This window comes from Aquarana catesbeiana, linkage group LG12 (genome assembly GCF_042186555.1).
Source record: "Aquarana catesbeiana isolate 2022-GZ linkage group LG12, ASM4218655v1, whole genome shotgun sequence".
NCBI lineage: Eukaryota > Metazoa > Chordata > Amphibia > Anura > Ranidae > Aquarana > Aquarana catesbeiana.
The window spans coordinates 106406692-106418780 of NC_133335.1; the positions used below are offsets into that span (position 1 = coordinate 106406692).

Below are 12089 nucleotides of genomic sequence, written 5' to 3' on the forward strand. Positions count from 1 at the left end.
CAACACGTACGTCGGGATTAGAAAAAGGAAGTTCAATAGCCAGTAGCCAATAGCTTCCGTCTTCCTTACTTGCTTCAGAGCATGCGTCGTTTTTGGTCCGTCGTAACAGCATACAGACGAGTGGTTTTCCCGATAGGAATTGGTTTCGTCGGAAATATTTAGAGCATCTTCTATTTCTAGGTCCGTCAGAATTTTCTAAAAGAAAAGTCCAATGAGGCATACACACGATCGGAATATACAATGAAAAGCTTCCGTCTGACTTTTTCTGTCAGAGATTCCGCTCGTGTGTATGCGGCATTCGTTTCCCTGCACTGTCCACATCCCCCTTCAGTTAGAACACTTCCTAGGACACACATTAACCCCTTTACTGCCCCCTAGTGTTAACCCCTTCACTGCCAGTGACATTTTTACAGTAATCAATGCATTTTTAATCGCACTGATCGCTGTATTAATGCCAATGGTCCCAAAAATGTGTCAAAATTGTCCAACGTGTCTGCCATAATGTCACAGTCACGATAAAAATCGCTGATCACCGCCATTACTAGTAAAAAAAAAATTATTAATAAAAATGCCATAAAACTATCCCCCTATTTTGTAGATGCTATAACTTTTGCGCAAACCAATCAATATACGCTTATTGCGATTTTTTTAACAAAAATAAGTAGAAGAATATGTATCGGCCTAAACTGAGGAAAAAAATATGTTTTTTTTAAATATTTTTTGGGGATATTTATTATAGCAAAAAGTAAAAAATTATGCATTTTTTTCAAAATTGTCGCACTTTTTGTTTATAGCGCAAAAAAAAAAAAACCACAGAGGTGATCAAATACCACCAAAAGAAAGTTCTATTTGTGGGGAAAAAAGGACGTTGTTTTTGTTTGGGAGCCACGTCGCACGACCGCGCAATTGACAGTTAAAGTGACGCAGTGTTGAATCGCAAAAAGTGCTCTGGTCTTTGGTCAGCCAAATGGTCTGGGGCTGAAGTGGTTAAGGAGCTGAGATTGTCAAGGGAGGTCCCTTCCCTGTCACTTTTTATCTTGGTGTCAGGAAAACTTGTCAGATGTGATTTATGTTTATAGCAGAGGAATGAAGAAATAAACAGAAATTACACCTAGTAATTAGTAGAACCATATGCAAAACTTTTTATTACCCCTATTATGTTTATTTTTGCCATCTTTGTCCCATTGGGAAGATTTACCTTTACTACCTGTCCCATAACCAGACAGGTCCCGGTTCCCCTTTGTCTAATAAGAACCTCCAGAGTTAGGGATAGCTGACATCCTTCTACGTAGAGTGGGTTATGAGGCACGGTGGGTGTAATGCAAGGTAGATTTGATCAAAGTGAAAGTGAAATAAAGTCCAAAAATTTTGATATGTTTGGTATTCAATGCAAGACCCAGGGTCAATATTCCACCACTAGTGCTGCCCACCACCTGGTGAAGAAGTAATGGAGGCTTACCGGAAAGCCTGCGACCGCCCTTATTCAGGGGGGTCAAAACAGGCTTAGTAGAAAGATGTAGATCACAGAGGGTGTTCTCCGGAAGACACTGCTGAGAAAAACACCAACCTCCTTCATGGACAACTAGTTAGCAACAACTTGAAGCACTTCACAAGGTGTAGTCCCAGGATAGCTTCACAAAGAGCAGTTAAAGTGGTGTTCCGGCCGAAATTATACTTTTTAAATAAAAATACCCCTATAATACACAAGCTTAATGTATACTAGTAAAGTTAGTCTGTAAACTAAGGTCTGTTTTGTTAGTTTATAGCAGTAGTTTGTTATTTTATAAACTTGCAGCAGGCCGTGGCCATCTTAAGTCTGGGCATCTGAAGCCAGACTGTATTTCTTCCTGGATCTCATCCTTGCAGATCTTGCACATGCTCAGTGCAGCACAAGCAGTGTAATAGGTTTCAGATCAGGTTTCCATAGCAACGGCAGTGTCAGAGGAAGTTGCCGCCCTTTCCCAGAAGGCATCGCAAACAGGAAATGATGCGATGGGCCGCGGCCAGGGAGGAGGAAGTGAAAAATGAATACAGCAGATAAACAGTAAGTGCTGAGAAAAAAAATTTAAAAATATCCAATTTGTTTACAGTGCACAGTTTAGTGAAGGATGCTGAAGAGTTGTAAAAGTGGGTGGAACTCCACTTTAATAATTGCTGAGCCCCATGGCTGGACTGAGATCACTTGACTTCACCCGAATAAATAGGCTCTCCCAGCAGGCCAAGGGACCAAAGAAGATCCCTGCCCATTGGCTGAGAAACCCCATCTATTCCTTATCTGTCCTTGCAATGCACTTGTCTTATCTAATGCAACCAGATACCCGGCCATCTAGTGACAGAAGAGGGAAGTGCAGCAATTCCAGAATTAGGGTGGAATCAATTGATCCCCTATCAATTGGCCAAGGCGACTATACCTGGCAGGTAAATTTATTAGCAACCCTGCCTAAACATCAGGGTGCTACATCAATGTTTTGCTGTTTTAAGTAATTTTCTTGCAAAAAATAATGATTTTAATATTTGTGTGAAAAGTTTAAAAGTTGCTCAGGGCAGCAAGTGGTTAAAATACTTTGTAGCCAGGCCACAGCAGTCTTTTATCAGGTACTCCCTGGTATAGGGTGATAGTGCTATGTCCTGGTCTCAGATAATTGTGTTCCTGCATTGTCACACAGGCTACTGATGGAGATTACTGCACAATATGATGCACAATATGCAGGCTTGATTCACTGTTCAAAAAACCCACCCTGAGAAATGCAGCCATTACTGGAATGCAAAGAGGCTGCAGGAGATCAGCAGCACTGAGATGCAAAAAAGGTTGAAAAAAGGTGAAAACATATTTAGCAATCTGATAACTATCTATCTGTCACATTCGCTTCCAATCTGTTTCTCCCTACCTTTTTTATGTCTGCATAAATAGCAAAGCTTTGTGTATCTCCGCTAACTCCTTTTGCTGAGCAGACTGTCTGTTGCTGCTGATGGAGGGGGAACAACTCAGCCTCAGTTGCCATGGAATTTCATCCAGGGTGTGACGACATAACCGGCATCTTCTAGCTTAGGAAAAAAAGACAGAATAGCCCCCCCCATCTGTAACACCACACAATCTGTCTGCATCCCACATAGCCCCCACCTCATCACATGTTTACTTTACATATTTTACACCATACTTCACTTTGACCCATGACTTGGTGCTTGCCCTTGTCTGAAGCTCTGCGTTACACATCTAGTTGCATCCATCAATGTTTGGTACATTTACAAAGCTGGCAGTATCCAGCCATGTCTCTGCTTGTTTTCACATTTTTTGGACACACTGCAGTAAATCCTAACATTGCTGCACCCCCACCATATGGCCAATGCCCCCTTTGATGAGCATCTTCATATAAAAGACTACAGTACTCAGCGTCAGCTGTTAATACTATAATGGTTTCTCATATAGATTAACCTATAGCAGGTTTTTTCTTTTCAGAACTCATCATCACATGCAAGCATAGCCCTGCATTCACACGCTCGTTATTTAGCATTATCCCTGGGTAGTAACTGACGCCCTGATTTGTTATCAGATTTCCCTAGCATTCTGTATTTTTTTAGACTCTCTTGCTCCTTTTGGATTTTTCATCTTTTCTCCAGCAATGCTTGCTTTATCAGCATAGGATTAGGCAGCCATGTCATGGGAAGTAGGCATAGGGCATGGGGCAGTGCCAGGCACAGACTGATGGACCAAGTGACGTTCATAAAACTAGAACTGGTTGGAGAGGGAGGGGCTGCAGGAGCGGATGAGGCAGAGAGATGAATAGAGACAGAAAAGGGGATACAACAAGAGGGATATAAATGGAAAAAGTAATTTAAGATAGAAAGGAAAACACGGAGAGAAACAGAGAGAGAGAAGGAGAAGAGAAGTCAAATAATACAGATGTAGAGAGGGAGGTGGAGGCAGGAAGAAGTGGGAAGGAAGCATGGGAATATTAGTTTGTTAGAGGAGAACAGATACATCCACAGCACCCACGTGAGACTGTAGCTGAGATCTACTTTTGGGGATTTCTCTGTAGATGGAATGAGATCATGGGGATTCATGCCTTGGTAGGCATTTGGTCCTGCTGTGCAATGAAATTTCTGTATAAACAAGGAACGGAGCCAGGACGTCTGGAAGGAAGGGCATCTCTGGCATGATATCTTACTTCTGGTGAGATGGAGGTGATGTGGTGGGCATTGCTGTGGTGCCATCATGCCCAGCTTTTTCTTCATGCCAACCAGGATTTTCAGAGCCCTTCTTGGAAGAATGACATTAATGAATTAACCCCAAAACAAACTCCTTCAACTCCAACATCCTTGCCACCCCTGCCTACTCCTTCAGATCTTTCATCACTACCCTCTTTGCAAGACTCTTCTCCCACTTTTTCAATTTTGACCCCATCTTTATTTTCACTAGATGCTACAACCACCAGTCCTACAACTACTCCACAGCCATCTACTCCTGAACCAGACCAGCCAGATGAAGAAGGCAAAAAAGCAGCTCTACATTTTCTGCACTCAGGGGATCTTCTATCTCTGTCAGAAGTGAACTGCACCAGGAGGTATGAGATAAATGACCTGCAGGGATCGCCACCTGAATCCCTTCTCCATCATGTCAGAAGACCAATTGACTATCTTCTACATGCCACCAACTTCCTTAATATGATATTTCAAGCCAGTGACATGCGAGAATCCAGCATAAAAGAAGATATGGAATGGTATCATGCTTTGGTTCGCAGTCTTGCTGGGGGAGATCCACAGATTCGTCGGGCAGCGCTGTCCTTTACTGCCCAACCTCTGTCCTCTAAGCCCCAGCTACTTCTTCAGGCAACAAAGGAAGGTCATGAAATTCTTCTTCAAGACCTCTCCTCAATCCTACACCGTGTAAGACATATGAAAAATTATGGTATATGGAACAGCTTTCAAACCAACCTCTCTCTTACCAAAGCCATTCTAGTAAATGACCTGCAAAGTTTGGAGACACCTAAGTGGAGCCGTGGAGACAGCTACATTGTGGACCCAAACCAAGTTCAATGGTCAAAGCCTTTTCTAGAATGTGAGGGGAGTCGCTTTTCACAAAGATGGATGATCTCACTTTCGACAGCATTCTATGGGCTAAAACCTGATCTGAGTCCAGAGTTTAAGTAAGTGGGCCTTGATATTCATGTGTGGGAAGGGGACAGATGGAGTCTTTGAAAATCATGTAACATGGGGGGAGGGAAAGGAACAGGATGGGAGGAGGAAGATTGTCTGTCTGACTGTGAACAAATATCTCTGTTGATAATACAGTGTGATTAATACAGTCAGGAGAATGATATTAACTGGGTCATGTGGTAATATTCTGGTTATGCATGCATATTTCTGTTTACCATCTCGTTCTGTATAGTGATTGCTGTGTGTCCATCATGTCCCCCACCTGTCCATCATTTTACCCTCCCCCTAAGATTAGTCTCTCACACATACTGAATTCTGTATCACTCACATCAGTCCTCAAACTGAGCAGCTGTTAAGCTGCAAATCTCCTATCCTCTAGCTTTCATATAACAGATGGCCCTAGAATGCCAGTTTCTAGCTACCTATGCACACCACTGTCTGGCCATCTTACCCTATTCATAATAAGCCCATATACTGCTGCCCATGTGATCACCATCATACCCTGTGTGCACTCATGAGAAGGTCTCAATAACAAATGATGTTCTCCATACCCTTATGATAAGTTTTCCACCTAAAGTTATTAAAACATTATACAGGTTTTTTAAATTACTTATACAGTATAAAAACCTATAAATTGAGAGAAAACTTTAGGATAAAACCGACATAATAGCAATTCATGCAGCTGCCACACCAACCCAGACAGCCCCTAAAACATAATATTATACACAGATAAACTAGTTAATATAACTATATTAAATATATAAAGTCACATGAGCCTATACTGAAAACCAGTATATCCGAAGAACCTACATATAAAAAGGACTATATATTATGTCAAAATAGTGTCCATGTATAGAGATAATGTTACACCATCCAATAGCAATCACAGCATCCAATAGCAACACTGGTAATTGATTATTGTAATTCTATAACTCTAAAGTTAATCAATTAATTATTTAAATTAACAATCCAGCTGCTGATAAAATATAGCAATACATTGGAAATTTTTGGACAAAGAGATAACATTTAATGGTAGCTACTGGAAGTTATACAGGTACATAACTTGTAATGATATCAACTGATTATGGTATATACTTATAATATTGGTCCCAGATTGTATGGGGACACATTTTGTATTTCAGAGGCATAATGGTTAAAAGATGTGCCCATAAATGTATTTATGTGTCAAAAACACATACATATGTTGAAGCAACAACAAGCTGCTGATAATATTGTGTGTCAGCAATGGTGTGCAACTGGTTGAAGCAATTCTAATCTGTCGCTAGAGAAGTGTAGGGGAAGTTCCAACAAAATGATGTACTATTAAGAATATGAACCAGCAGCTGTATCACAAGTCTTAGTAAACCAATATATTCTGTCCGGGATGACCCATCCACTAAAGGGGCAGGGGCGCTGCCCCCTCTCTCCAGCCACCCCCTCTATGACTAATGGATAGATTCATGCATAGCCGCTGCTGCCACCCCCTATTCAGGCGTCCGGCCCCTTTTCAGATGCCGGGCGCCTGAATTCCAAAGGCGAGGTGTTTTTCTGAAGCACCTGATTAGAGCCATAGGCTCTAATAGGCTTCAAAAAAGGTGGACTTGGAGCGCAAAGCATTGTGCCCACAGTTTACCCAAATGTGTTAGAAAAGCAAATGAATATTTGCTTTTCTAACACTGAACCTCCTCTCCGCCAATCAGGTAGCGCGTGTCTAATACCCGTCACCTGGCTGAAGGCACGGGCACCCCGATGGGAAGCCCAGCAGACCGAAGAAGAGAGGAGGGGAAGCATGGAGGACACAAGAGCTGTCCCACAGCTCGCTGCCATCACCCGCTGCCTGACCTGCCACTAAGATGGGGTAAGTGCCGAGCAGACAGTGGGCACAACTGGCTGCATTTGACGGGCACAATTGGCTGCATTTGATGGGCACAAGTGGCTGCATACGATGGGCACAAGTGGCTACATACGATGGGCACAAGTGGCTGCATATGATGGGCACAATTGCCTGCATATGATGGGTACAAGTGGCTGTATTTGGGCTCAAGTGGCTGCATATGATGGGCACAAGTGGCTGCATATGACAGGCACAAGTGGCTGCATATGATGGGCACAGTGGCTGCAATTGATGGCACAGTGGCCACAGTGAGGCTGCAATTGATGTTTTTTTTTTTTTCTCTGAATTTTTCAGTTTGTTTGCGCCCCCCCTCTCAGAAAAAAAATTTGAGCACCAGCCGCCACTGGTCCCAACAGCTTAATTGCAGCAGGCAAATATATAGTAGCAATTCGACACACAGTCCTAGCATGCTTCACCTCAGCAGGCAAACAAGTGCATCATGCTCTCCAGGTAGCCAACCCAATTAGCCATCTATATAAGCAGCCACCTGCATGACAATATACTAAACTCAGAAATCCATGGACTAAATGAGTCAGAGGATACACCAGAAATCCCAGCAATCCAGCACACTCATTCTCATTAGACAAAGACATAGCAAAACAGGTACACTACACATTTCAGCAGGCCAACTCAGTGAAAGGAGAAGCAGGCAGACGATGCACCATAAGTCCCTGCAAACTGAACGTGAAACAACCATATACTGTACATAGCACCCATCTGCATAGTAATACACTGTACGTAACTATCCACTATCCATGAATCGAGTGAGCCAACAGTTGCGCCACAAATCCTGGCAGACTGACCACACCTGACAAGAGTTGTAGCCAAACCAGTGTATTGTGCCCCCAGCAGGCCAATCCAGCAGAAAGCATCATAGGGGAACAAATACACCACATGTTCCAGCAAGCTGACTGGAGAATACCTGCACATGTAGCAACCACACACACACACTGGAGGGAACAGTGCCATAGAAGGGGACCAGCATGGCCCCAATGGTATCTGTGGGAAAAACAAAAGTGTGTCCCACCATCAGGCATCCCAAGACAATTATCTCTGTATTCGTTTTCATGTATTACTGCATGCAGTCACCATTTATTTTGTTACTGCACCTGTATATGCTGTATGACATTAATATTATTGCAGTTTGCCAATCTTTAAATGTGGTGGCTGCATTACTTTTCTTTTTTTTAGGATTTTGTTCCTTTATTTTTACCTGTTGATCCAGCCAATAACATGCTTCTTGTCTTGGGGTGACTCCTTTATGTATGGAGGAGCAATCCCATGGAGGAGTCACCATTCTACAGCGGTACTGTCTGGAGAGGGTAGTGTTAAATGAACTTGTAGATTTTAGATGCACTTTACATAATTGACTAGCAAATTTTGGCCCAACTCCAGCTAACACTTTTTAAAAAGTTACTGAAACCGTTTTTCTCCTTTCGAGATGAATGTTTTAACTGGAAAAAAAAGAAAAGAGTTGACCATTGTAAGCATCTCTGTTAGTGTTAAATGGTTTGTTTCAACCCTCTATCATACACTTTTGCTACAAAGCTTGGTGTGATAAAGGAAGGAGAAAAATAACAGGTAAAACACCTTATGCCGCGTACACACGGTCGGACTTTTCGTCTACAAAAGTCCAACGGACGCTGACGGACTAAAGCTGGCTGGTAATCCAATCGTGTGTGGGCTTCTCCGGACTTTCAACTGACTTTTTCAGCCTCAAATCCGACGGACTTTAGATTTGAAACATGCTTCAAATCTTTCCGACGGACTCGAGTCCGGTCGAAAAATCCGCTCGTCTGTATGCTAGTCTGACGGACAAAAACCCACGCTAGGGCAGCTATTGGCTACTGGCTATCAACTTCCTTATTTTAGTCCGGTGTACGTCATCACGTAAGAATTCGACGGACTTTTGTGTGATCGTGTGTAGGCAAGTCTGTTCGTTAGAAAGTCCGCCGCAAGTCCGTCGAAAGTCCGTCGAAAGTCCGTCGAAAGTCTGTCGGACAGGCTGTCGGACTTTTGTAGCTGAAAAGTCCGACCGTGTGTACGCCCCATAAGTGTGCAGGCCATTCAAGTTCCTCCACCCCAAACTCACTCATCCATGTCTTTATGAACCTTGCTTTGTCATTGATGCGCAGTCATGTTGGAACAGGAAGGGGCAATCCCCAAATTGTTCCCACAAAGTAGGGAGCATGAAATTGTCCAAAATATCTTGGTATGCCTTGAGAGTTGCCTTCACTGGAACCAAGGGACCAAGCCCAACCCCTGTAAAAAACAAAAAACAAACCATAATCCCCCCTCCACCGAATGAATTAGACCAGTGCACAAAGCAAGAGGCTTAATATATATTTTTCAGATATTAAATATTTGCTAAAATGCTCTGAAACTGCAAACAATCTTGCTAGCTGTGGTACTAAATGTATGGTATTTCCATAAAAGGGTCCAAAAGAGCCTGCTGTGGCTCTTTAAAATCATGACTTGTTCAACAACGCTTTCTAGCTGTGGTAAAAAACTTTATGGCATTTTTCCAGATATTAAATACCTGCTGTAAATTTATGAAATTACGACCTATTCAAACAGACTTGCTAGCTGTGGTGCAAGTTTGTATGTATTTCCATCAAAAAGTAAAAAAAAAAAAAAAAAACACAAATATTTATTTTCAGATAATGAATTTAGCTCTCCAAGCCTGTTAAGTCTTGCTGACTGTAATGTGATCCTTTGTGGCGCTTCCATCAAAAATGTCCAAAAAATATACAATTATTTGTTTTTTCAAATATTAAATGCCTGTTCCAACTGGCTGAAATTGTGACCTATTAGAAAAAAATAGTGAAGTTGTAAAATTAGAATCAGTTAAAGCAAATCCTCAAAGTGCAAAAGTACATTACATAAACACCATAAACTTGTGCCACTGTACAATAGCAACACTGTGTTATCAGATAAAACTGCAAATCACTTGGACCCCTTTCACACTGAGGCATTTTTCAGGGCTAAAAATAGCGCCTGTAAAACGCCTGAAGAACGCCTCCCCTGCAGCCCCAGTGTGTAAGCCTGAGTGCTTTCACACTGGAGTGGTGCACTTGCAGGACGTTAGTAAAAGTCTTGCAAGCAGCATCTTTTGAGTGGTTTAGAAACGGTGTATACCCTGCTCCTCCACCGCCCCTGCCTATTGAAATGCAAAGCACTTTGGCAGCGGTGCTTTTCGGGCATATTTAACCCTTTCTTCGGCCTCTAGCCAGGGTTAAATGCGCCCCGCTAAAACAACGGTAAATCGCCGCTAAAACTAGCAGGGCTTTACCGCTAACAGGACCCGCTGGCAGTGTGAAAGGAGTCTTATAGCAACGTGCACAATATGAGTCACATAAGTGCAAACACTCATAGTAGCACATATTAATAAAAGTTATACGACATCACTAAGATAAACAACATGTGTAACATATGTCAATACACAAATGCTGTGTTAATAAACTCCACCCAGCTGAAAGCATACACCTTCAGGCTCTTCTCAGTGGTGAGGCAAGTGTTATACATGGAGAACAAACTAGGGAAGCACTCCCAATAGTGTAAAACCACCTGAAAAGCCTTTATTAAAGAAAAGGTAAAATACTCTCATAATAATCTAGGTTAACAGCACAGTTCATGAATGAAACATAGGAAATTCCAGTAAAATGGTCAGTGTGTGTGGTGACTAGGGATGGGTAAACGGTTTAACCTGAGCATGTGTTCCGGCTGAAAATTGGCTGTTCGCCCGTTCGACGAACAGCCAAATTTTTGGGGCGTTCGACCGTTTGTTTGGCCTGCTTAAATGACCACAATGCACTTTGCACAATCAGGGCACAGAGCACTGTCAGAGCCACGATTGGGCACACTTATGATGACTCTATCCAATCATGGCTTATTGCTCTTACTCCTGGCCTACTCTATAAAAGTATTCTTTCAATAGCAGCCATTTTTAGTGTTAATTTGGCGTGGAGAGAGATAGAACAGGGCTCTGTTCAGTGCTTCTAGAGCAGTGGTTCTCAACCTTTCTAGTGCCGTGACCCCATAATAAAATTTCCCAAGTTGTGGGAACCCCTAACAGTAAATTTATTTTCGTAGCATGGGTTGTCAGCACCCAAGGCAAGACAAGTACTTTGCGCTCCTAACCCATGGACATTTAGCACTCCCTGAGTCCTTTTCATTCATACAGTATTAAAACCCCTTTTGGTACATTTTAGGATGTACCACTCCTTCTCTTTGTTCTCCTTTCTTTCCCTTTTCGCCCTCTCTCTCTAATTTCTTGTTTTTTATCCCTATCCCTCTCTCTAGCCGTCTTTCTTGTTCTTTCTCTTATTCTTTCTCTCCCTTATTCTTTGTTCCTACCCCTCTTTTCCTCTCACTTCCATGTATTCTTTATTTTTATTCATTCTCTTACTCCTTGGTGGGGGTGGGGGGAATGGGATGAGTGGCAGTGCTGGCGGGGAGTTGGGATCAGTGGCAGTGCTGGGGGGAGTTCTGATCAGCCAACTTAGGTGCTCTTGATCAAGGTCATCTGCTGATCTGAGAACTGTAGTGGGGACTTTTAATGGCAACTATAATCACAGGTAGCGTTACTCGCTGTGTCTCCGGCTTCACTGTGGCTCTGACTTTGTGGTGTCTCGCAGCAGTGCCACCTATGCCCAAATCAGGAGATAGGGTCTCATTCAGCCCCTCCCACTTCACATTCCTCACCAGTCAGCTGACCTCTAGTCTCTGCCTCCCAGCCATGCCATGAACTGAATGGGCAGCTGCGAAGAGGCTGAATGGGCGGCCGCAGGCTCCAAAAACCGCCCAGCTGGGCGGATGTGAAAAGGCTGGGAGAGCGTGGCGGGCTTCAGGAACAGCCCAGGATTCGGTGATCCCTGGCAAATCGTCATTCGACCCCCGAGGGGGTCCCGACCCCTAGGTTGAGAACCACTGTTCTAGAAAGTTAGTGTGCTATAGTGTGCTATTGTGATTCTATTGTCAGTGTAGAATATCAGTTTAGTGTGAATCTAGTGATAGCTCAGTCAGTGCAAGTGTAGTGAGT

The 12089-nt window shown here is 43.0% G+C and overlaps 1 protein-coding gene across 1 annotated transcript in view; it reads left to right on the forward strand.

The window, feature by feature from the left end:
- Nucleotides 1-3566: 3566 nt before the first annotated feature.
- The window catches only part of GPR179 (G protein-coupled receptor 179), a 585836-nt gene continuing 577313 nt past the window's right edge, over nucleotides 3567-12089 (forward strand). Inside the window, exon 1 of the mRNA XM_073608265.1 lies at nucleotides 3567-5144. Coding sequence (XP_073464366.1) covers nucleotides 4177-5144 — 968 coding nt within the window. The 5' untranslated portion in view covers nucleotides 3567-4176. The remainder of the gene's footprint in view (nucleotides 5145-12089) is intronic.